General features: G+C 52.1%; 1 protein-coding gene across 1 annotated transcript in view; it reads left to right on the top strand.

The window, feature by feature from the left end:
* Positions 1-13,360: 13,360 nt before the first annotated feature.
* The window catches only part of UBE2QL1 (ubiquitin conjugating enzyme E2 Q family like 1), a 40,074-nt gene continuing 26,998 nt past the window's right edge, over positions 13,361-26,436 (top strand). The window contains exon 1 of the mRNA XM_058715147.1: positions 13,361-14,663. Coding sequence (XP_058571130.1) covers positions 13,866-14,663 — 798 coding nt within the window. The 5' untranslated portion in view covers positions 13,361-13,865. The remainder of the gene's footprint in view (positions 14,664-26,436) is intronic.

The following is a 26,436-nucleotide window of genomic DNA, read 5'->3' on the forward strand; positions in this document are numbered from 1 at the left end:
GCCCGCAGGCTCAGCTGGGCCACGTCCTCCCCACTTCCTTCCCTGACAGAGCCCTCGGGGCCTGGCCCTTGCACCTCTCAACAGCAGTGTGAGGGGACAAGGAAGAAACAAAAATTCTTTTATCTCACTGGATGCATTGCCTGTATTCGGGAGAGAAGGGAGGGAGGGCAAAGGAGGGGCATGGAGGGAAGGGCAGGGAAGGGAGGGGAAGGAAGGTCTCTGCCCCTCACACTTTCCACTAAGGACACAGCCTCTCCCAGCACAATCCCGAGGCCCTTCGTGAGCCGCTATGGTTCCGGGTGCTCTGCTGGGTGTTGAGGGCTATAGAAGAGGTGGGGTCCCTGCTCCCGGGCAGTTCTTAACCCAGTTGGAGAAAAGAATAAGCAAATCCACCTATTAAAATGATGTGCTTTCAAACAGAGCGATGAAGGACTCGGCTCCCCTCTCCTGCCCCTTCTGTCCCAGGTCCCACCCGGGGTCTCACCCGGAACTCCAGCACCACGTCCTGGGTGGGACAAGCAGAGGGGAAGTTACCCGTGGTACCAGCAAAACAAACAGCAAGCGAGCCCTCTGGGGGTCGAGGTTAAGTGTGTGCGTGCATGCGTGCGAGCGTGTGTCTGCCTGAGGGATCCTGAGATAAAGCGCAGAAAGAATGGCCAGGAAATCACTCCACATGCACATGTCTCAAAGGCCGCTGGGCACCTACTCGCTGTGCATGATAGTGTTTTAAGGACAGCTCCAGTCTGTGCTCTAGCCGGCTGAAAAGCAAGCCTTGACGACACCGCGCTTCCCAAACTGGCCGGAGACGAAGGTGGGAAGTAGAAGGCAGAGCCATGCAGACTAGACAAGGGACCCGTACGCAACGATGCCTCCCCGTGCACCGCACAGACGCGGGCTCATCCGGGTGGGCTCCTTCAGCAGGCCGTGCTGGTTCACTAGGTCCTGCCGTAACAAAGTGCCATCTTCTCACAGTTCCCGAGGATAGAAGTCCAAGACGGAGATGTCAGCAGGGTTGATTTCTTCTGAGGCTTCTCTCTTCGGCTTGTGGACGGCCGTCTTCTTCTCTTTTGTCTTCCCGGGGTCTTCCCTCGGTGGGTGGGGTCTGAGTCCTAATCTCCTCTTCTGGTAAGGGCACCGTTGTACTGGAGGAGGACCCACCCGAATGACCTCATTTTACCTTAATTCCCTCTATAAAGGCCCCAGCTCCAAATACAGTCACCTTCTGAGGTCCTGGGGGTTCGTTAGCGCTTCGACCTGTGAATTTGGGAGGGGAGGACACGCTTTATTTATCCAAGTACAGGGGAAATCTGTGAACGTGTGTCTCGGGGTGAGGAGGGACATGGCCTTCGCTCTCCTCCGACCCACACTCACGTACACGTGGCTGAATAATTCAAATAATTATCACTCCTGCGGGGCCACAGGTAACTGAGGAAGGGGAGCTAAGGGCATCTCAGGGAGGAGTGAGCCCCTCGGGGTGAAGGGGAGGTCATTTTCCAGCATAGAGAACATAAGTGGGCGGTGGGGGGGGGAGTTAGAGAGGAGCAGGGAGTGATGGGGAGACGGACGAAGGCGAGTACATAGAGGAATTCTGCAGGAGGGTGGGGGCGCTGGGGGCCACAGGTGGACACCAGGGCTGGCCCCCGCCTGCCTCTCCGTTAGCCCAGGACTGGCCCCGTGGTCGTCGGACGAGGCAGGTAGTTTATTCACATCTGATGTGAATAAAATGATACCCGTGGAACAGGGTCCCCACCTCAGCTTGAGCGCGCTTCCTCAGAAAATACAAGTATATTCACAGAAATGCCCTGCCCTTCAAGACAACATTCTACATTCTTCTGTCCCCAAACCACAATGTTGTTTACATAATGAGTTTGAAAACAAAAGGGAAATATTAGACGGCGTCCTTCATGAATTCTGATAAGGGTATTATTCTGTTCAGAGGCATCCTAATTATAAAGCAACACAATAAGCCTCCATTCCAACAGAGTTATTCTTCTCTATCAGGCAGATGGTAATTGCTTTTTAAAATAATACATATATATGTGTACAACTCGTGGCTTATCTGTTTAAGTTATCTGTTTGGGGGAAGTAATATCTATCTTCTTAAATTGCCTAATTTTTTATTCCGCAGAGGCTAACTCTGACTAAAATCTCTTTTCGAGAAACATATTAGCGCTTAATGAAAAAGCAGCACTAGGAGAAAAGGATATAGTCTCAGAAATGATGAGATTGCAGAGCGATGGCTTCAGAGGGAGGGGCATAGGTCTCTGCCCGCCGCCCCCTGTGAACGCAGAGGGCAGCAGTGATTGTCTTGGCTCTTCTGCCCACAGGCACGCCAGGCAGGTTGGGAAGGAGGTGGCCTCCAGGCTCGGCCTCGTCCCAGGAGGAGGCAGGGAGGCAGGGGAGACTTCCAGCCATCTTCAGGATAGCCAAGTATTGGTTATGCCCAAGGACTTCCAGGATCATTCCCTTTCTTTAAAAGATGGCTTCACATCGAGGGCCCCAGCCATAGCCCAGAATAATGCTTTCCTGCCAATGAAACGTTCCGTGGAGACAAATATTGTGGTGGAGAGTGGGGGTTACCTTTCGTTAGCGGAGGACGATGTAGGGCAGAATTTTAACACTGTAGGTCAAAGCTGATTAGATAGAAGTGAAGTCAATTTAGCATTTGCTGAAAAATGAAAAGGAGAGACTAGATTAGACCAGATGCACGTAGGGCTTGCACTGAGGGCAAGTGCTATTTGGTAAAAGCCTTTAACGCTTCCAGAGTTAAATGCCAATTCCATCTGGGTGTACCCTCACCAGTCACCCACCCTCTGGGCACGAAGGGTTAGCTGTCCCGGAGCCATCCAGGCCCAAACCAAAGGCATTGGAAGGCATGGAAGGCCACTTAGACGCGGCGCCCACGCTCACGCGGAAAAGCCCGGCTACCTGGGCTTGCGCGCTCGCCTGTCCCCAGAACACCGAACGGGCTGGTCTTGCCTTGTCTGTTGACTCATGAGCTGGTTTAGTCTGAGGCGAAGAGAACAGGGTCGTCCCAAGATCATCATGCGCTAAAATCCACCACCCTCCTTCAAAACACGAACATGGGACATTGTAGACATTTCTTAACAGGGTCCACCTGCTTCTAACGGATTCCTATAGATTTGTCTGTCAGTGTGCCCGGGTATGTTACAGCCCACCCACGTATCCCCTGTGTCCAAAACACATGCATTTCCTGCAGAAATGTTTATAATTAAAATTTCCATTTTTAACAAGATGAAGGACAAAAGGAAATCCAAACACGGGTTTAGCCGCGAAGAGGCAGCTCAGAGTCAGCAGCAGAAATCCAAAATTATCATTTGCTCCCGAAATAAATGTACGAAGTCTCAAACCACCAGCACCATCCCCCCGGATGTCTTGCTTTCATCTGGCTAAAAACACTCTTGCACTTTGGGATACTATGGGATCGTAGTGGGATCAGGATTCTAGAATCACGATGGGACAGCAATCACCATATGCCTTAGTCACAGCCTCTTGTCTTCCACCAAAGCCGCCCTGACGCTGGACGCTGGCTTTTCCCATCTCTTTGTCCCTCGTTCACACTTGGTCTGAGTTAAGTTAGAACCTAGTGTGTTGCTCTACACCCTCAGCCCTTTCCCCGAGGTGGAAAGACTTCCCTGCCAGGGCCGTCAGTCAGCTGATGTGTCTGTCACCGGCTCTTGTCACACACTACAGATACAACCATTCCCCTAAACCTGCCAGGGATTCCGGGAGCAGAGCTGAGTCCGGTGATCCCGTGGCCTTGCCTTGGTCTTGGCTGTTCAACAGCGATCGCGACAATGCATTCCAGCAACATCGCGTTCCAGTGTGGTGGAATCAGGTGACAGTTTGTGAAGTCACACCCCTCCAAGCAAGGTGAGGGCTCTCAGAGGCTGGCCGCCCACGGAACCCCATTGAGAATCAATCCTCTTGCTTTCAAAAAGCAAATACAACAGACAGTGGGGGGGGGGGGGCATGTATCATTATGACAACAACCATTAAATGGCATCTCAAGGGGGACCCTCACCCCTCCCTGCCCCTAGGGCCTGGGTTTCTATACAAGGAAAGCTGCAAAAATACATTTCCGGTGAGGCAGCATCACCTGTGGGGATTGCTGTGATCTAGACACAGGCTTTTCTCTTTAAATACTCATTCCTGGATTAATTCGTCCGCACACATACCAGTCATTGAGCAAGAGTGCATTCAGAAAGGCTACCCACTGAAAGAGAGCACACTAAATTTTATCTCACACTGCTTTTGAGGATACTCGTTGCATATATTAAAATCTCCGGGTTTGCTCTTTGAGCATTGTTTCAGATGTCCGTTCTTTGTTTAGGGTTGCTTTCTCTCAAACCTTTGGTGGTGTTCTATTCACTGTGAATATGCGTCTGCTCAGGAATTCCTGCCCAAGTCCTGGGGGAGGCTGATTCTGCATTTCTTGTCTGCCATGATTGAGGGTGAGGAGTAACCTCCAGAGGGAGTGAACTCGTCCTGGTTATCCAGGTGAGCAGTTTCCCACCAGTTGTGGGGTCTCTAGCTATAGCCACACTTTGTCCTACGTTTGCACACATCTTCCAACGTTGCCTGCTGTTGACACAGTCAGGATCAGCTTGGTGACTGCTGGAATATGCTTCCTGTTCTGTGTCTCCGCTCGCTCAGAAACAGCTCCGGCCTTGGTGGAAGGGTTTCTGTGCTGTGGATTCTCTGGTCTATTTTCTCCCACAATCTGCTCCAATCCGCTATCGCCTTTCAAGGGCTCCCCCAAATTTCATGTCCACAGATGAGCCTCTTTCTTGTTTTCTGGCAGTGACACAGGCGGGAGTGTTAAGTGGTACAGTCATCTTGGGAAAACGTTCAGAGGATTCTTGTGAAGTTAAACACATGCCTAGCCTTTGACACGGCCATTCCATTCTTGTCATAGTCCCGGAAGAAGTGAAAATACGTGTCCCAAAAGACGTGTACGTGAGTGTGCTTGGAAGCTATATGCACCATACTCAAAACTGGAAACAGCCAAAATGTCCTTCCGCAGGAAGACAGACAGACAGACTGTGGTATATTCACACAATGAGTATCAATAAAACAAACTATCACTACCCACCAATAAAAAGAGACTATCAACCCCAGCAATGGCACTACTAAGTATTTATCCAAGGGATACAGGTGTGCTGTTTCAAAGGGGCACATGCACCCCAATGTTTATAGCAGCACCATCAACAATACCAAATTATGGGAAGAGCCCAGATGTTCATCGATGGATGAATGGATAAAGAAGATGTGGAATATATATACAATGAAGTATTACTCGGCAATCAAAAAGAATGAGATCTTGCCATTTGTAACCCCGTGGATGGAACTGGAGGGTATTATGCTAAGTGAAATTAGTCAGAGAAAGACAAATATCATATGACTTCACTCACATGAGGTCTGTAAGACACAGAACAGATGAACACAAGGGAAGGGAAGCAAAAATAATATAAAAACAGGGAGGGGGACAGAACATAAGAGACTCTTAAATATGGAAAGCAAACAGAGGGTTCCTGGAGGGGTTGTGGGAGGGGAGATGGGCTAAAAGGGTAAGGGGCATTAAGGAATCTACTCCTGAAATCATTGTGGCACTATATGCTACCTAACTTGGATGTAAATTAAAAAAAAAAAAAAAAAGAAAGAATCTGGGAAAAAAAAAAAAACCCAACAGACTACCAACACACACACACCACATGGACGAATTTCACCATGAGATCATATATTGATTTTACATTGATTTACAGAAGCCAGATATAAAGGGTGCATACTGTATAATTCCATTTATGTGAAGTTCAAAAGCAAGTAAAACTGCTTTATGGTGATTAAAAAAAAAAAAAACAAGCACAACAGAGGGTGCCTCTGGTGGAGGGGTGGGGTGGACTTGACCAGAAAGGAACTTTCTGGAGGGACGGAATGATTCCATGTCTTGACTGGCGTGTAAGTTACACAGGTGCATACATTTTTCAAAACCTGCTGAGTTGTGCGGTTAAGATCCGTGCCCTTCACTGTATGTAAATCAATCTTCCATTTAAAATAATTTTCAGGGGCGCCTGGGTGGCTCAGTCGGTTAAGCGTCCACCTTCAGCTCAGGTCATGATCTCGTGGTTTGTGGGTTCAAGCCCCACATCGGGCTCTGTGCTGACAGCTCAGAGCCTGGATCCTCCTTAGGATTCTGTGTCTCCCTCTCTCTCTGTTCCTCCCCCGCTCATGCTCTGTCTCTCTCTCTCTTTCAAAAATAAATAAAAACATTTAAACAAATTTAAAAGAATAAAGAAAAAATAAAATAAAATAATTTTCAAAATAAGAGGCTATTTTCGAGCATGAAATATGCAAGGTTTATTTTTAATCGTATTTTTTAAAGCTGACAGGAGGCAAGAAGACATTTACTTGCTGTCTCACACCGCTGGTAAGATAAACAGTAAAGAGGTTCAAAAGATCCCATTACATCCTATTGCTTCGAAAACGCATAAGATAAATATAATACATGTTCTCAGTTTCAGCTAATTATAATATTCCACTCACCACCCCTCAGCTGTGCCAGGAAACAGCACTGACTTTCCTTTCTGAGAATACTATATTCGGACCTATATTTAGACCTAATATTTAAGGTAACATTGAATAGAGACGCCACCTTGACACGCAATACCAGCTGCCATCTCAGGCGTGCACATAACCAGAAAGTAACTGCCTTTGCCTCGAGCGAAGATGAAAAGGACGGGAGAAATGAGATTATTATCTCTGGAAATCTCTTCACCACGAAGCCGCTTCCTCTTCAGAAAAGAGTGCATGGCTCATGTCACCACTCAAGCATTCCTTCAACGGCCAGGGAGAGGAATCTACATTTGGTAATTACAAACCCTCCCTCCGACCCTCCCTCCCCTGCCCAGGAAGCGGAGCACAGCCCAGGAGGAGCCCTGCAGAGATCGGCACGGTGATGGTGCTGATGGGTCCTCCAGGTGATGTGCCCACTGACCGCCTTTGGGCCAGACCATCTGATGTTGGGAGATCCCGAATTAACCCAGGGGTTGGGGTGTTGCGCTAGCCCCCCACCCCTCTGCAGTGACAGCAGAGGCCAAGCAGCTGTGGACCGAGAGCCCTGGTTGGGGGTGAGGTGGGGGGGGCGCCTCTGCACCAGCAGAGGCTTCACTTGGGGCCCCTGCATTCCTGCTCCAGGAGGCGAGCGGCTGACACCTTAGGGTAATCCCCCTGTCTCTTTTGGCTCCTTTGGCACCCCCTTTCTTCTTTTGTTTCCCAAACACTTCGGCACCCCTGTCACTGATTGTCTAGATTGACCCTCTTGCATGGAAACACACAGTGTGGCTCTGTGTTCCTGATCAAAGCCCGATTAGTACACGGCTGAGGGCCAGAAGCAGGTTCGAAGACTGGGCAGACCATCAGCGGCTTTGGGCTTGAGGACAGGGACGGGCTCGATGCCGTGGAAATTGGCAAACTGGTCGCTATGCAGAGCGGCGGGATCACAGTTCTGTAATCGCACCCCACGTGGCCTGGGACGAAGGACACATTGAGAAGGAAGCCAGCAAGCTGGTGTGCGCTTGGCCATCGGGGCAGGAACGCAGACGCGGTGGGGGCGCGGGACGGCTGCGCCTGACTGCCTGGGAAGGGTCCTACAAGGAAAACAGCAAGCTCGGGGATCGGAACTCTGAGGTCGAGAAGAGTCAGAGCGGGCAGGACACTCCACGATGGCCCTCGAGGGCTACCGGAAGTCTCACGGCCGCAAGACTGGTACCAAAAATCAATCCCCAAATTCGTTCGCGGAGTTGCAGAATTACCTAGTACTTTGAACCCACAGGCTTGCCAGTCCTCTGATGTGAGAGTTAGGGCATCGACTGGGGGGTGACAAGCACCCCGAGCACTGAAATGTGCCCATTGGGTTGACTCGGAAAGCTTCGAGAAGCTACAGGTCTTGAGGACGCCTTGCCAGATGTGGTGTCTCCTCACCTGGTTGAGAACATCAGCTTCCCTTCGCCCAAAGACCCATAATAGTCTTGCCCCAGGAAGTTGCCTTATGAGAGAGTTTGTCCTCAACACTCACCCCCCACTTCCTGCTGCTACCAAACCGGGCCCGGCTCACACCAAGGGGACAGACACCATGTCGGATCCAAGAGGGTTGCAGGCACATGTGATCCAAAATCTCCATTCTACAGTTTCACTCTCCAAAAACTGAGCTGTTAAAAATCCAACTAGGAAGGTGCCTGTGGTTAAAGACTTCGAAGTGGCTCCCAGAGTTCAGACCTCCCCGTCTCCTTCCAGTGCGTGGAAGTCAGGTGGAAGGGGGGATATGCGTGAAGGCGGTGTATCTAACCTCCAGGACCTTTAATGACAGTCACTTCCAGAGCCAGCAAAAGGCAGCAACTGAAGCCACCAAGGAAGCCGCGTCCCACTGCATGCAAGAGAAATAAGCTTCTTATGTGAGCCTCTGGATTACTTTTTGTCACAGCAACTTCAACCAGTGTTCTAATGCAAGACACATTCTTTTAAAATATAAATACTCTTAGGGAACTATACGTGACTTGACATTTCATAGGAATTCGTTTAACCACGGTGTTTTCTTCCGGAGCCCTTGTAGTTGAGTCTGACAGCCTGGTACTTGGAGTGCCACCCGCCCGGCATTTAACGGCAGACGACCTTTATTGATGACCGCGCCGTCTGAACCCAACTCGAGTCCTCACCACAGCACTGCTGGCAGCTTCTACCAACTGATCCAAGTTGGCGAGGACATAAAACCCACTTGCCGTCCTGACTTAGGTTTGGATGGGAAACAGCAGACTGGGTTGGTCATTGAAGAGAGGCCCCATGAGTCTAGGACAGCAAATCGTAAAGAATGCTCACGGAACATGTGCTCTGTGGGGACACCCCCCCAAGCAAGGGCGGTCACCATCGGACACAAGCGCGCAAGTCAGAGTCCTTGCTTAGCAACAGGACAGTTGATCAACCAGAAAGGAATGTGCAGATGTCACGCGAAGAGTCTCCAGGTTGGTCAGGAATTTGTTTTGGAGGCTACAGAGCCCGAGTGACCCCCAACTTAAATCACTGAACCATCCCAAGGGGGACCCTTCTGCTCCAGCCAACGTACAACCATGAAAATGGAGCCATCGATTCTGAGCTCCGAAGCCCCCCAGGAGTGGCTGCTGCCCTCTCTGAAGGTTGGACGGCTCCCCTCCCCTCCCCGGGATGAACCCTCCTTGGTCTCCACCTTCTAACCCCCAGTTCTGCTGTTACGTCAGATGGGCTGACATCTTCATTTGTCTATGCCTCAGCTTACTCATCTATAGTGAAGATAATTGTAGCACCTACTCAGGAGGTACCAACTTAATGAAAATTAAGTGAATGTATATAGTGCTTGGGTGGCACCTGAGATGTGGCAAGTGCCATCAGAGTGTTAGCTTTGACGCTCAGTAAATGAACGGCATAACTTGTGGCGTGACGTGGTGACATCAGAGGTCCCCGCTATGCCCACTTAGAGTGTATTCGTCTGGCAGGAAATGGTTTTGAATTTTGATAGTAATCTTAACAGCTTCACTCGAGAGAATGAATAACATGTATGAGTTGGGGGCAGGTACTTTGAGGTGGTCTGGTTGAAACCTTGGTGACTGCAAGATTGGAGCTCCTGAAGAAATTGGACCAACTAGAAAAACTGGGATGTAGTCATCTGAGGCAGAGGATAAATGAGCAAACCCCACTTCCGAATCTTTACAAAATCTGCGACTGGAGACCGCTGGCCTCTAGGACCGTTGATTCCAATGCTCATGGGAGAGTCGATGGCAGGTCGAGTGCAGTTCCCAGACGATCGAGGACTATGATAACCAGCTTCCCTTCCTCCCTCCCCTTCCTTTCAGGGTAGATTGGCAAGGCTCTCTCTGAAGACATTCCCTAACCAGCTGCCTCCCCACCCCATCACTACTTGAGGACAGAGGAGCAAGACACCCCGTTTTCTTTAGTTTTGTTTTTTTTTTTTAATTCTTAGAGAAAAAGAGAGAGAGCAGGGGAGAAGTACAGAGGGAGGGAGAGAGGGAATCTTATGCAGGCTTCATGCGCAGTGTGGAGCCTGATGTGGGGCTCGATCCCATGACACTGGGATCGTGACCTGAGCCGAAATCAAGAGTCAGACGCTCAACAGACTGAGCCACCTGGGCACTCCTGTCCTTAGAGATTATTTTATTTCACCAAATGCTCTCAATGCAACTGTCCCAATGTAAACTTAATCTTCAATCAGCTAATTTTTAAATTTGCTGACCATTTATTTTCACTATAGCTGCAATAGAGTCCTTTTCAGAATATTTGAAAATCAAATTAAAAAAAAGAAAAACTATATCAATGAAAGGTAACCTCTCTATATTGCTGGGCTCGGTAGGTATCCATTTGTTTCTCTGGGGACGTAGAACTTTCTAGAATCTTCTGGGATGAAAGAATGAGGGAGGTTTACAGACCACACGGGTCTTTCTTCTCACTTCTGCCCCTACCTTCCCGTCGCCGACGTGAATGTTTGGATCCTGGAGGACCCAGGATACAAGAAGTTGAGAATACCTACCTCTGCTAACATCATAATTGTTACCATTAAAATTATTTTTCTCCGTCGTGTCTTTTTTCCTACGCATAGTTTTACGTAGTTGTAGCTACAGCGTGGATATAATTTTGGATTCTGCTTTCTCGCTTACAACTATTACGTAGATCACAAGTATTTTCATTTTGCTATATAATCCGCATACCAAGTGTTATCGCTGCCCAATACACCCTCAAGTGGATTAGGTATAACTTACTTACCACGTCCCCTCTTATTGTAAATCTAAGTTGTTTCCATTTTTTCACCAACATTTGACTCCAGCGCTTTCAAGAGTGGATCAGAGACGTGGTAAGTCTGTGGGAGAGGTCATAAGTAAGATGACTTCCACCTTGCGTGTCTCTGGGTTCTTCACCGGCCCTCTTGTCCCAGCAACACACTCTCAAAAAGTATCTGCATCCAGACAATAAGTCATGTGACCACCCCAGTAATAATTCCACCTGAACATAGTTTTACAATAGGTGCCTAGGATTTCAGCTACATCATTCCCAAATCACACTGGATGACCTCCTTGCTTCAGGGAGAACTGGTCACTATTGTTGCCACCGATATTTCTCTGAGGCCACACCCAAGGCCAGGTGGCTGTGGCACTGACGGTCACACCCCTCCTGGTGGGGGTTGGGGCTGATACCGAACCCAGAGTCCTGACAGTGCACTGTGCTGTCAGGGGCAGCTGGTCAACCCACAGCTTGGGGCTGGGAGGCACAGGACCAGGGGGTAGGTCAGAGCACAGGACTGAGCCTCTTTGAAAGTCCGTTTCTTCACCGGCACCAGGGGTCAGGTAAAACCTGAGAGGGCTCAGAAGCCACAAAACGATAAAACCTGTAATGCCTGCCCATCCCCACCAACGTTACCATCCAGCGTGTACCCCTCGCGTGTAGATGAAGTGAACACACGGTACTTTGCAAACAGACATGGTCATCCTGCTTTTCGGCCTATCCTTACAAAACACAGCTGGACAAAACGAGGTCAGCAGAAAAGCCCATGGGACCCGGACCAACAGACCCTCCATCAGTTCTGGCTGACATTTGGTCACCATCACTGGTCTCGCCTGGGCCACACTGCACTGCCCTCAGTTCCACCCACCTGAACACAGCCTCCCGGAAATGCACTTTCCTATCGTCATCTCTCCGGGGTGGGGGCCTGTGCCCCAGGGAGCAGGTGTCCACTGCTCACTGCCACAAACTGGTGAGGACTATGCTAACACCTCCCTTTCCCCAGAGACCACCCAGGAAAGCCCAACCCCACACCCATTCAGTCTCAACTAGTCTCCGCAGGTGGCCTGAGGCCTGAAGAGTTCTTTCATGCCATGAAAACCTTTAATGATTCGGAAATGAAAAAATGAAATGAAAATGATAAAGATGCTTTAAAAAACAAAACAATACTGTGGCACCAGAATGAACGCGCCCTGCTGATGAACTTAGAGACGCCCAAGTTGAAAGTCACGTCGGGAAAAGAGGTGCGGTTTAGAGTTCTTGGCCACTGATTGAGGTTTAGGGGGTAATTTCTCCCCCATTTCAAGGAGATGGGCGCGCCTCTCACCACTGCGCAGTCCGGCGCACACACTGGAACGCGAGCGGCAGCGCGCTCCCTGCAAATCTCCAGGCTTCCCGGGCTCTCGGGCTCTTCCAGCTTCTGGAGCACCGAACAAGCTTTTTGCTTGAAATTCCCCCCGACAAAAATTATAAGTTTCAGTGGGTGAAAGGCAGAAAGGGAAAAGAGGGATGGAGGTGTCCAGATTGAAGGAGGATCCCCTTCCCTTCCGCGGGCGGACCTGAGGTCCGCGGCGGCTACCAGGGACTCCGGGGCGGCGGAGCGGAGAGGGGCGCGCCGTGCGTCTCCAGCACCCGCAGGCGCGGCGCTGGATGCCTCCCCCACCCCCGCCCAGTTTGGGGGACGACTCGAAAGGCAGTGCTCGGCAGTCCCCTCCTCCTCCTTTCTGAACTCAGAACCCTCTGGAGTGGCGGACAGGAGGGAGGCCAGGCCGGCCGGTGGGGGTGACTCTGCGTAACGTTCACCCTTTAAAGTCGTGACTCGGGGCGCGGGGGAGGGGGGCTAGTCTTTAGGGGGGTTGCGGCGGGCACGCTTCCCGCATCGTCCCCGCCAGGCCCCGATCCCTCATTCGGTCAGTCTGCATGAAAGCGTCCCCGCCGCCTGTCCCCCAGTCTCCGCCTCCGCCGGCCGGGGACTGCTGTGCGGGACACTGGGCTCCATCTGGTCCGAGGCGACCAATAAAACAGGTTGCTTTCTACCCTTCCCCGACACCCCTTCCCCTCCGGATTGCGCTAACGAGGTTAAGCGAGGTCGGAGGCTCGCGCCCGGGGGGCGGCGGCGAGCCCGCATCCCGGGCCGAAGGCCCCTGAGCCCCCGCCCCCACCCCACCCCCCCCGCGACCCCCGCGGGCGCGCGCGCGCCCCCTCTCCCGCCGCTGTCCGCCGCCGCCCGGCTTCCGCGGACCGCTCGGCCCCGCGCCGCTGCCCCGCCGCCCGGCGCCCGGCCAGCCCGCCGCGCGCCACTGTCTCCCCCCAGCGGCCGTGGCGTGTCGCCGCGGGAGCCGGGCGGCGGGCGGGCGGGCGGGCGGCGGGGGCGGCTCGGCGCAGGCAAGCCCGCGGCTCCGCCCCGCGCGCCCCCCCCCCCCCCCGGCCGGCAGGGCCGCCCCCTCCGCGCCGCGCTCGGCTCAGACGGAGCAGCCGCCTCTGCAATGTCAGCAGCCGCAGCGGCGGCGGCGACGCGAGCGGCAGCGGCCGGGGCCCCGCGGTAGCCGCCAGCGCGGCACGGTCCGGCGGGCGCGCACGGCGCGAGCCCGCGGCCACCTAGCTGCCTCCGGGGCGCTGCGGACGGCTCTGCGCGCCCCGGCGCGGCGCTCGGACTCCAGGCCGGTCCGGCCGCGGCCGCGCACAAAGGACCGCGGACGCCGGGCTCCCGGGGGCTGCGCCCAGGGACCGGCCGGGGAAGGGGGCGGGGGGGACGACCAGCCGCTGCCGCGTCCCCTCCACGCCTCCCCTCGCCTGGCGGCCGGAGCCCGAGCCGGAGCGGGCCCCGTCATATGACAGCGGCGACACCGCGGCCGGCGAGCGCGCGTGCTGCCCACTCGGCTGCGCCACGGCCGCCGGCGCCGGGGGTGGCCCGCGCCGCGCCCCGCTGAGCGCTCGTCCGTCGCCGCCGCCCCGCGCCCCCCGCGCCCCGACTCTCGGGCCCCGGGAGCAGGAGCCGAGGGGAGCCCCCCGCCGGCGCCGAGCCTAAAATGGCCACGCTGCTCCGCAAAATCGGGCTCATCCGCCTGCACAACCGGGACACCGAGGACCCCAAGCACCACCACAACCACCGCGGCGGCGGCGGCGGCCAGCAGAGCGCGTCGCTGCGCGGCAAGGGCGGCGCCAAGAGCGGCGGCCACAAGCAGCAGCAGCAGCAGCAGCAGCACCCCGGGGGCGCGGGCGACGCGAGCCCCGGGCCCGGCAAGGGCAAGGGCAAGCGCGCGGCGGAGCCGGCCCCGCGCGACAAGCCGCCGCAGCCGGCCGCGGGGGCGGCGGGGGCGGCGGGCGCCGGGGGCCCCCGGGAGCGGGCGGCGGGCGCCAGGGCGGGGCCGGGCCCGGCGGCGGCGGCGGCGGCGGCGGCGACGGCGGCGGGCGGCAGCCTGGTGCCCGCGGCGCGCCAGCAGCACTGCACGCAGGTGCGCAGCCGGCGGCTCATGAAGGAGCTGCAGGACATCGCGCGCCTCAGCGACCGCTTCATCTCGGTGGAGCTGGTGGACGAGAGCCTCTTCGACTGGAACGTGAAGCTGCACCAGGTAGACAAGGACTCGGTGCTGTGGCAGGACATGAAGGAGACCAACACCGAGTTCATCCTGCTCAACCTCACCTTCCCCGACAACTTCCCCTTCTCGCCGCCCTTCATGCGGGTGCTCAGCCCGCGCCTGGAGAACGGCTACGTGCTGGACGGCGGCGCCATCTGCATGGAGCTGCTCACGCCGCGCGGCTGGTCCAGCGCCTACACCGTGGAGGCCGTCATGCGCCAGTTCGCCGCCAGCCTGGTCAAGGGCCAGGTAAGGCGGGCGGGCCGGCGGGGAGGGCGGGGGCGCGGGGCGCCGGGCGGCCGCTTCCAGACCCGCCTCCGACGGGGCGACGCTGCGGGGGGGGGGGGGGGGGGCGGCGGCCCAGCGCCGTCCCTCCGGGTCTCCGGTCTCCGCGGGCGCTCGCGCGCGCTCGCTCGCTCGCTCTGCGCGTCTCGCCACCACCGTTCGTCCTGCGTCCCGCTTCCCCGCCCCCGCCCCCGTGCCCGGGGCTCGGCTCCCTTTCTCCCTCCACCCCCCACCCCGTTCCTGCTGCGCCTCACCCCTCCCCGTCTCCCCTCGCGCCCCACCCCTCCACCCCCTGCCCTTGGCGGCCTTCTCCACTCCGCATCCACCTCTCTCCTGCCCCCTTTGCCCCGGTGCATAGGCCGCATCTCCTACTTCTTCTCCCCCTTTCCTCCTTCCCAGCCCCCCTCCATCTCCCTGACCCCTCTCACTCCCTTCCCCGCCATCTGTTTCTCCCCTTCTCGGAAACCCCATAATCTCCTGAAGGTGGAACTTTAGGGGTACCTCACGACCTGAACGCCCTGCTCTGCCCCCAACACACGCGCGCGCGCGCGCACACACACACACACACACACACACACACACGGATCTTCTCAGCAACATCTCAGGTGGGTGTCCCGCAGGGGTGTGGGGTGCCCTGCAGAGGGCTGGCCTGCTGGTGAACCTATAGCCCTGCTCTGCCGGCTCCTTCTGACAGGCATCTAGAGCAGAGGTGAAAATACTGCTCTTGAGAAATTTCACTGGAGTGGTTCCTTAAGTGTCAAGGCCAGACTCTGTCAAGGAAATGCCTGGCGCCTACCTGCCCCTTTCCGGAACCATCACCTCTGGGGCAGGTGTTCAAGGTCCGGGTCTCTCCGAGACCTGTTTCTTCCCTGGGTCTCCTCGTGCCTCTGCAAGTTAAATCCTTTCTCAGGGCTAAAGATTTTTTAACTAAGTAGTGAACTCCCCCAGCGGGTAGGGGCGGGCAGCTCCATGCCTGAGGACCCCAGAGCAAAGAATGAATGCGTCTTCTCTGAACTGTGTTCCCACCTGGCTCCAGACAGGGGCATGATGGTTTTATCTTGCCACCCTGCGTGCTCTTGATGATGCTCGAGTTGATTGATATTTTCCCGAATCAATATGAAGCAGTTGATAAGACCGTATTTTTGTATGGGCAGTTGTAGATTATGGAGAATCGTTGTTTCGTTTAGAAGACCCCCGAATGACCTCGATTTGCTCGTTCTACAGCCAGCATATCAGAAACCATCAGTCCTCTGTCACCTGCCTCTGTCCCTTTCACGGCAGGATCTTTTCACACTAATCAAATAATGCTTGTTCGCTGCCAAGTTCACCAGAGGTAGAGCCCCTGGGAGTCTACTCAAATAGCGTCCTGACTCCAGTGGAGGAGCACTTCCTGCTTGCCCCTAGTCTGTCGTTACCAAGTAACCATCCTGCCGGTCTGTCTGTTCTGGGATTCATTCGGTTCCACTTATTTCCTGAGTTAGGAAAGGAATGCATGTGACAGCTCTGGAGAGACATCTTTAACTGAGGTAATGCTTTCGTGTCAGAGGTTCATACCGACTCCTTTCCGTTCAGCGCTGGCTCGGATGTAAGGTGCCTGGGATTTAAATACAAGCCACAGGACTGGGGCGGGTGGGGGGAGGGGTCACCTTAGTTTATTTTTCCAACAGAATTTATACAAATGATGTGGAAGAATATTCTGCAAAAAAAAAAAAAAGGCCTTTGTTATCTGTTTCTTAAATCATTGTGAATCAGAACTTTCTGGAAGTCTTTACTTGCATTCTCCACAGTGAGATGACTTTGGGGATCGGGGGAAGAGGAATGTCATCTTATAGAGCCACAGAATCATGACATTTTAGGTTTGGAAGAGATCCTAGAGGTCCCTTGGACCACAGCCTGCATTTTGAAAGATGCAAGAAAATAAAGATTTCAAATGGGAAGTGAGGACGTTTCTTAAAAAGAGATACATCTTCGTAAATTAAGTGGTTTCCACGTTTAAATTAATGTTGTGCATAATAATTGCATCGATGCCCGTGCACTTCTCTTAAAGTTCCTTGGGTATACGTTCCTTCCCTTCATGACCAAATTGAGCCTTACACACAGTTTGCAAGTTGCAAGATTATTGCTTTCATTGTTGAAAACAATTGTCAACATTTTTACTGATTAATTTCAAACCTCACTTAATTGAACTCAGGGCCCTCCACCAAACCTGTTGTATTCCTATCCATTCTAAATTCTAGTGTGTAAAATACCTGAACTAAAGGCAAGAACACGGCAATGTATCAAATCACCAGCTCAACACCTTTGCCTTGTCTGTGCTTCAACACCCGAAAAGACACCAAAGGGGGATTCACCTCAGCTATTCAGAATGCAACATACAAATAGGAGAAATGAAGCCATGATGTTTCAAGATCCTGTGCGGAAAAGGATTCTAACAGTGTTTCAGGGACCTGAACATTAGTGTGCCTTTCCGTTTCGAGGTCCCTGCTTACAGACTGCTCGGTGCAAATACTCTTTCCGTGGTGAAAGGTAACAGGCTTTGGCAAAGCCATCAAAACACCTGATGAGGTATTCGAAGACAGCCAGGACGGCCGAACCAATAATTAGTTTAGAGGAAAGGACCGTTCTACTCTAGTTAAATTCCCCTCTCTGTTGCCATTCCTTTTTTGGATTCGTGTGTCTTAAGAGACAAAGTTAAGAAAGGCTTTTTTCTCACTTGCATAACTGCTCAGCTTAACTTTCCAAATCGAGGGTGTACTAAGTTGGCTTTGTTTCTGCACCTTCGGAGAAACCGTAAGACACTTTTAAAGGTTCCATCGGGAGTGTGAAGAAAAGGTTTGCTGAACGGTTTTGTGCATAAAATAAAAAGCTCGGGGTTATCACAGGATACGATAAATTCAGTCGTGTCACGAGACCTCTACCTAGTGGGCCCGCGTTTTCCGATGTCTTGCGTGCTGCTTTATGGATTGTGGTGGTTTTAAGTGAAATCGATGTGCATTTCTTGTAGGATGTGTTCTATGCAGACACAGTGAGACACATGCCCTGCTTGCTTATTGTCTATAACTAAGCCTTGTTCTGACCGAATGGAGACATTTTCAGTAATTCTTTTGGTTTTCCGCAATGAAGTGGAAAATTTCCAAACTTTTAAAGTGAACGGATGGAAATGTTGGATCATAATTTATATCCTTTATCATTTACCGAACCAAAAGAGACGCTCCCTGGCTCCAGGGTAGGATTTGTGACCTTCAGAAGCTGTAAGACGGTCCGGAAGTTCATTGCCGCGTGAGACCTAGCAGGTGGCCTCACACACAAGACTCCCCTTGCCAAGCTTTCCGAGTACAGACTCTGGAGACCTAGGCTCACTAGCACCAGCGTTGGAGGGCCCTGGTCGGGAAGCGACTCGGAGTTCCCTGGCTCACACACCAGGTTTGGAGCCTGGGATCACTAAATGATCGATAGAGACCCTCTCCTGGCAGTCGTTGGGGCAGAAGGGTCCCCAAAAGCCGTTTGAGGAGGCTCTAACTCAGCTTTCTGCTTGCACATCACTTTGCCTCCCGAGTGTCCCCTTTCCCAGTTACTTAGACATTGCCAGGGGCAGGGAACCAGATGGCACTTGAAAGACTGTTCCTTACTCCTCCTCTGTTTTCCCAGAGCCAACCACACAGCTCAGCCTAACGTGCAGGCGATGCTCGGGATAATAGCAGCAGCAAACCTCACGGGGTGCTCTGTGCTAAGCCCCGGGCCAGCTCACACTTAGGCTGCGTCACCTCAGTTGGCACTAGTATTTCCATGGTCCCCGTACAGGTGAGGAGACCGTAGCTCGGCACAGTCGGGGGAAGTCGATACCTCCTGTTCCAATTCTCGCGATGATTGGCAAAGCTCTGGAAACCGAGGATCCTCGGTAGTGAAGGCTGTCACGACTGGCAGAGTCCGACTGGGGGCCGTCTAAGCACCTGGCTGTCTCCTCCAGGCAGCGGTCTGCTGGGTGTGACCCGCGTGATAATCGTTTGTGGCCGCAGAGAACAGAATACCCAGGCAGGCGTCCGCAGAAGAATGAGAACAGCAGGACTGACACGGCCTCAGATCTTCGTGTTTGAACCACAAGCTGGGAAGCGATTCCAGGACAGTGATGTTTGCCTAACAGAGTTAGTTTCTGGGCTCTTTGAACAAAGGAAGCTGGCAGGTGTCTCCACTTGTCGGAACGTGGTGAAAAAAGTAAAGCGCCCTGCAATTCAGCGGTTCGATGATCCAGGGCATCTCTGAGCTCGACCTTAGGACTTAAAGCTCTCTGCATCGTGCCACTGCGAATTGTGTGTGTGCACGCACACACGCACACAAATACAGCCTTCTTCAGAACTTCTCCTGAAGTGCGAAGTCTTGGAATAGCATTTGACGTATGGCCGCAAAATCTCCAGGTCTTCTCAGAAAGAGTGATGAAGATCAACCACTGTGTCTTTGGGTCCTAAAGTGCTGTGGTTTCTAAGCTGGTGTAATCAACACACGGGGTTTGAAGCCCTATACTGTTGGCCAGGCAGCTGTCAGGAAGCACCGTGGACTGCGGGGCGGTGGGGGGGGGGGGGGGGGGAGGGCAGGGTGGCGCTGAACAACAGACATTGGCCGTTCTGGAAGGCAGACGTCTGAAATCAGGTGTGAGCAGGGTGGGGTTCTCCTGGGGCCGCGTGGGAGACTTTCCAGGCCGCTCTCCGTGGCTCTCGGACTTCTCCCTATGTCTTCACGTGCTCCTCCCACCGTGTACATCTGTGTCCTCGTTTCGTAAGGACACCGGTCACATTGGCTGAGAGCCCACCCTAACGACATCAGATGGCTTTGATTGCCTCTGTAAAGACCCTGTCTCCAAACACAGTCACATTCCGAGGTGCCGGGGACTAGGAGTCAGTATGGGAATTGTGTAGGGTCATGATAGCAACCCAGAACAAGCCCAAATGGGGATTTTATAACCAGTTCAACCTCGTGTCTCTAGAGGCTTTTACTGGTTTGCAGAGTAATGTAGGTGAGGCCGATTCCTGTGAACGCAAGGCCACACTGAGGAGGGCCCGGGAGGGCCACCTTGGGATAGAGCCAGTAGCCCTTATAGGGGGAAGTAGTGGGGGCTGGGGGGGGTATGTATGTAGAGTGTAAACAGTGATAACCAGGGGGCGGGTAAAGCCACGGGTTCACGAGCAGCATGGATTGGTGGGGAGTGCTAATGAGTCACTGTCGTTTTGTCCTGTGCCGAGTGTAGGTGACGGAGATAATTGCCCACCCAGGATGACTCTGCAGCTTGAGGTAGCCATGTGCTTGGCCGTTTGAAGAAAAAATAGCTTGTTCCGATATCAAGTAGGACGGGCAGGAGGACACAGACGGGACTCTGTATCCTAAAAATAGCCCTATGCCAAGTTGGCGGGCTCCCATAGCTGGATCCCTGGCGAGTGCACAGCGCCGTGGCTGATGGTGCAGTTAAGAATAGTAGTGACTCACTTTACCCTGAGTTGTGGACTTTTGAGAATCTGAATTTGCAGGAAGAGAATGTAAATGCGTTTCTGTGCATGCTTCTGACTTGTGGGAAGGGATATGACAGGTCTGTGTTTCTCGTTAAGGGACAGGATAATTTTGGGGGGTTTCGTTCGTTGATGGAAAATGCCAACAAGTAACAACAACTCGAAGTTTGTTTTGAAGCCGGAGGCCCACAACCCAGAGCTCTGCCCTTTTTCATCCCTAGGGACAGGCGTGTGAGAGTCCACGCTTAGAAGTAAGGCGGCCTCGGTAGCAGTACGTTGGGGACAGCTAACAAACCCTCCGAGAGGGCTTCCATGTTTTGTTTGGTTTTTAAAGCAGCCACTAAGAGTGGGTCCTTTGAGCCACATTTCCGATCTCGTGAAATTGAGATCTTTGCCAGGTTGATAAGGTAATGGGGAGGCAAGAAAGAGGGAGGGGGGCAGGTGGGGCTTCATTCTTCTCTGCCAGTGGTTCTCAGCTCCCTCGGTAAATTGGATGCCCTGGGAGGCTTTCAAGGATTCTGGTGCCCCTCAGGATCAGGCCCTGGGGATGGCTTGGAAAAACTCCAAGGTGATTCTAATGTGTGGCCAGGATTGAAAAAGCCACCCTGGGCCACAAGTTGCTCACCTTGTCCACGTGCATTTCCTCACCAGTGGCCACAGCAGGAGTGTCCATGGCCGTGGAGGTAACTGTCTTACCTTCTCCCCTCCTGTCTTGTTGGACTCACTGTCCTGTGTCCGCCCTGGCTGAGCCCCCTGGGAGCCCTCCTCTTGTAGAGGAGGCCATCATAAAACCACGTCCTTCCTCCCTAAACCGAGGGGAGCATGGCCCCTGGAAAAGGAAGTGTGCTCGAGAGAGTTCACTGACCCATTAGACACAGCCGTGGGGGCTCAGGCACTCGGACTACCCAGAAGTAACTAGTAGGAATCAACCAGTTCCCATGACACAGGTATTGAGTGCCTACTATGTACTAGACAGTTACCGGGCATACAGTGGTGCCTAAGACACGCGTCGAGTGCCTGCCACGGAGAAGTACCCAGTGGGGACAATGACAAACCCATTCACGTTGGCCTTTGGCGTGTCAGGCAGCCCCACAGTCATACCTTGGTTGCTGTTTGGATAAGCGCCCCTTTGTTGGGTATCCGTGGCCCTGACATCTGGCAGTGGCCCATGTGTGCCCTGGGGATGTGGGAGAGGTGGGGTCCTGGGGTCAGTGGGATCTTCGAACGTTCTGTGTGATGTTCTCAGAAGGAGCATTGTCCCCTACAGGTGGGTGGGACTCTAACACTCAGGCTCGCTGCTTTCCTGAATGCTGTTTCATTGCCTGTAAATGGGACAATCAGGCATTCCCAAAACACACAAAGGAGTCGTTGTAACGGCAGAAATGTTTCCAGTAACGTCTACGCTTCCCTACCCAGTAAGTCAGCAAGCTAAAAGGATTGTTTGCTCATTTTTCATCATCCTACTTCATTCATTTGTTCACTCAGCACCCACCTACTGAGGGTCTACCTTGACTTGGCCATGGCAGCTACGTCACCCTTGGTGTCCCCAAGGCTTCCCTTCCCCATTCTTCATGTCATCCCTGGTCTTCCTCCTGGCTGGCCACTTCGGTGAGTCTAGGAGGGAGAAAGCAGTGTCGGGAGACCCAGGACCCCAGATTGAGAAAGTTTGGGGAAGAAGCAGATTTGGGACCTAACAGGTGGCAAAGGATGGGAAATGGAGAGCAGGGCGTGGCTGTGGGAGCCGAGAAGTCACCTGACGAGCCCCTTCCCCAGCCGCAGGCTTGGGCGTGGGCAGGGAGCAGAGAGCTGGGACTCTGCCTTTCGTGTTTTCCCGCCTGCCTTTTCTTCTCCGCCCTGCGCTCCTGCCTCATTAGATGCTTGTCATCTCCTGCTTGGACCCCTGCAATGCTCGGTCCAGCCTCTCTGTCCCCGTCCTTCCTCCCTGCTGCCGCCTCCCTGGCTCCCCCAAGACATAGGCCTGTCTCCCGCACCCTTCATGACGCCCCTTATGGAATACCCCTCAAACCCTCCCCACCTGCTGTGGCCTCCTAGAGGTCTGTCCTCCACCAGCCTCTCCCAGCCCCAGCTGCTGGTCCTATACATCCTTGCTTGGCTCCTGGGCCGCGCCCCCCCTTCCCCCCGACATTCACCAGGTGAGGTCCAGCCGACCCCGATGCTCCAATTCCTCTGCAAAAAACCCCCTTCCGAAGCACTCACACTTTCTGGAAGGCACTCATTTCTGTTCTTATCCTGCTAGACTGCGTTTACGTATTACTCCCATTGCACGATACCAGACACATCGTGCGCGCCAAATAAATCGTTCATCATGCAACGTGCTTATCTCAGCAGACATCACAGTCCTTTCGCTTTGCCCCTGTTTGCAACACAACAGGAGGTGAACGTGTGTTGGCTGCTTACCATGGACAGGCTGCCGTGCAGATGCCTTGTGTTGGCCATCGGATTAAATCCTTGCAACAGCCCATGAGTCAGGTGCTATTTGTTCTTCCCATTTTACAGAGGAGGAGACTGAGGCTCGCTGAGGTTGAACCTGTGCCTAAGGCAGATGGTGAGTGAAGGGGAAAGCTGAGTTGGCATCAGGTAGTCCAGTGCCAGGACCGCCAGCTTTCAGTGAGCTGTTGGGTTGGCAAGTGGGCGCCATCCCGGCCAAGTGACACGTGCAGTTTGGTCGTCCCCCGTGGGTCCCTGTGCACCTTTTAGAGACGCTTTTGCAATGATACCAAGCTTGGTTTTGCTACAGCGCTCAGAATTGATCCACGAGGGAGGGATAACGTATCCAATCTACTGAATTACCAGCAAAGTTGGTCCAAATACGCTCACGGTACGAATTGTCTGAAATAGGAGAATGTTTTACATCTTTCAAAACTGTAGGAGAAAGACCATCGTTGTTGCCTTCCTTCTACACAGAAAAAGGAAAGACATTTTAAAATTTCTGAAAAACCCGAGAAAGAAATGCTTTTGGAACATAATTGCTACTCCGGTTTAAAAAAATTACCACTTTATTTTTTTTTTTTTAATTTTTTTTTAACGTTTATTTATTTTTGAGACAGAGAGAGACAGAGCATGAACAGGGGAGGGTCAGAGAGAGAGGGAGACACAGAATCTGTGCTGACAGCTCAGAGCCCGATGCGGGGCTTGAACTCACAGACCGTGAGATCATGACCTGAGCTGAAGTCGGCCGCTTAACCGACTGAGCCACCCAGGCGCCCCAAAAAATTACCACTTTAAAAATAAGTTCTGGAAAATGCCATTTCTCCATCACAATATTTGGCAAGCAGTCCCAAGATGTTTTTTTAATTAAAAGTTCTTTGATGAGAGAGGTAAGGAAATACTATCTTATAATGGAGTCGACTGCACTTTGATTGAAATGTGTTCAACTTACTTGGAAATCGAAGCAAACATTTCCAGAAAAATATCAAGGTGGTGCTTTCTGTCTTTTGATCTTGAAGATCATACATTTCCAGAAATCAGAATATGGAGTAGCAGAATTGATTATTTGTGGGTTATAATAAAAAGCAGCCTTTACCATTTTACAAATTGGGACATTTCGCGCACGTAATTATTAAAACAATTATTTTTACCTTGTTGACACATATGAATTAGGGTGAATTTTGAGTGTCAGGCTGGGTGCCCATTTTGCTCCCCAGGAGACACCAGTCAGGAATTGGATGTAAATGTACAAAATAAATATTAATTGCTGCAAGGAGTAATCTGGGTTGAGGTCTTTCACAATAATGACATCCACTAATTCACTCTATTTCCAGGCCAGGGAAAAGGAGAAATATTATGGAAGAAACTGGGAACTGAATCTTGTTACAAGCTTAAATTAATTGTAACTAGTGGAATATTACAAGCCTTTAAAATGTAAAACTTTTAAAAAAGTTATCAAACTACTAAATTAATCATTTCTTTAATCTCACTTTGTGCAAGGGGGCTGTTTCTCAGGGAAGCTTCTTTGCATGCAGAGAACACGTCCCTGGGCTGAGAGCCCCCTCCAGGCCCTCCGGGGCGGGGGGGGGCGGGGTGGGAAGCATATCACACGGGTTAGGGTCCTGGGGGAGTGGCCTCCACCAGCCCAGAAGGAAGCCACCCAGAGTGGCCGCAGAGATCCCCCGGCTCACAGATCTGCTCGTTTATTCTTTGATCACGTGTGCAGTGTATATTAGGAAACATCATAATCTGAGCTCTTCGAAAACAGTTTCTCCTTGGGGCGCCTGGGTGGCGCAGTCGGTTAAGCGTCCGACTTCAGCCAGGTCACGATCTCGCGGTCCGTGAGTTCGAGCCCCGCGTCAGGCTCTGGGCTGATGGCTCGGAGCCTGGAGCCTGTTTCCGATTCTGTGTCTCCCTCTCTCTCTGCCCCTCCCCCGTTCATGCTCTGTCTCTCTCTGTCCCAAAAATAAATAAAAAACGTTGAAAAAAAAAAAATTTAAAAAAAAAAGAAAACAGTTTCTCCAACTGTAGGATCAACCAGTAATATTATTTAAAGCTTAAAGGAAATTATTATAATTCATAAATCAAACTAATCTAAAAAAAAACATGAGTTTGAACTCTGCTGGATTGAATTAGGATGTTTTTTCTTTAAGTTATTTTATTTAAAGGGGGATCCTGGCATCTGCCTTTCTGTGGTTAGGAGAGATTGGTTATTCTCCCAGATCCATTGGAGAAGAACTGGAGCCCCCAGGAGCCCTTTCTGCCACCTCTGACCCTGACAAGGCCACCTTGAGGACTGCACGGTCCCTTGGCATCTGGGGAGGCCTGTGGACCCCTCCTCGGGGCAATTTCTTTAATGCACAAAAGAAAATTCATAGGATTTCAAAGGAAATCAATTACATTTAAGTACAATTACCACATTTTTAAAAGTGATGGACTAAAATAGAAATTAAGAAGCACCTCTTTATGAACATGTTTAATATGGAAATCTAAAGACAGATCTGATGACTCCTCTAACTGGAGGTAGTAACTAACGGCATTTCAAGATATCTATTCCAAAGGTAACGTGATTTTGTTTTTTTTATCTCAATTTCTGTTGGTGACAGAGTCAAGGCTGTGGTTTGTTACCTCCCATCCTAATTAAACGATGTCCTGAATGGCAGTTAGGAGGTAGTGAAAATAAAGGCGTGTTTTCCATCCAAGCTTCTATACCCTTGTACCCTCATGGATACGTGGCCCCAGTTAAGAACTCCAGGTAGTTCGTGGCTGTCAGTGTTGACGGCTGTCTTGGGAAAGCTCTACAGGTGTATCATGCAGCTCGTGGCCAGAACCACTGGGAATGAGGCTTAGAAGTCCCAACATATAGTCAGCTCTCCCATTGTCCTGTTGGGATAAAGCCGTGGACATCAAGGTGAGGGAAGGGCTCTGATACCATCCGTCTTCCGGAACCTCCTTCCCTGCTGGGCAGGTGGCCACCTCCTTGAGCCTCAGGGACCTCTCCTGAAGATGGAAAGTGTAATCCCATTCCACAGGTGAATCGTGACGCCCAAAGGAAGTGATGTTCCAAGTGCCACGCACAGAGGGGGCCATCAATAGATGTTCCTTCTTTCGAAGAAGTAGAGTAGGCAGTGAAATAAACACACAAGGAAACTGTCACCAAAGACCCAGAACTGACTCACGTCTAAATCCATTACACGAAGGGATAAGCTTTCAGAGCTGTTAGCATTTCAGGGCTATGTTGACATCCAGTTGGCTCGAATTTTTTCATATCTGACCACGATTTTACAAATACAAAAGTCTCAGGGTAGCCTGTCTTTTTTTCCCCTCGGAACCGCTGCCTCTTACTGTGTCACTGCCTCTGTTGGCTTTGCATTGTCAAGTCCTTGTACTTTGCCAGGATCTGGTTTCTGATAGTAACCGTGACTCTGTATAGTCCATCCACAGATCAGAGGCTATTTTTCACCTTTACAACTTTGCTCTCTCAGGAATCCTATTTGTTAGCGTATCTTTACGTTAGCTTAATTTTCTTTGCTGCTGCTAAGTCAGAAAATTACGTGTGAGAATATTGTTACTGAATATGTTTACTTTTACCCTATCTCCGCGCATACCAAATGGCTTTGTTTAGCCATTAACTATGGCTGAGATGCTTTGATTCATTATGGAATATGATAACTGGGACACTTTGGGGTTACCATTTTCTTTTAAGATGAAGACCTGGCTTAGAAACCAAATAATCACCCGGATTGTCTCAGTCCAGTGTCAAGAGAATTTCACTGTGGTCGGGTATTGCCTTT

This window comes from Neofelis nebulosa, chromosome 1 (genome assembly GCF_028018385.1).
Source record: "Neofelis nebulosa isolate mNeoNeb1 chromosome 1, mNeoNeb1.pri, whole genome shotgun sequence".
In the NCBI taxonomy this organism is placed as follows: Eukaryota; Metazoa; Chordata; class Mammalia; order Carnivora; family Felidae; genus Neofelis; species Neofelis nebulosa.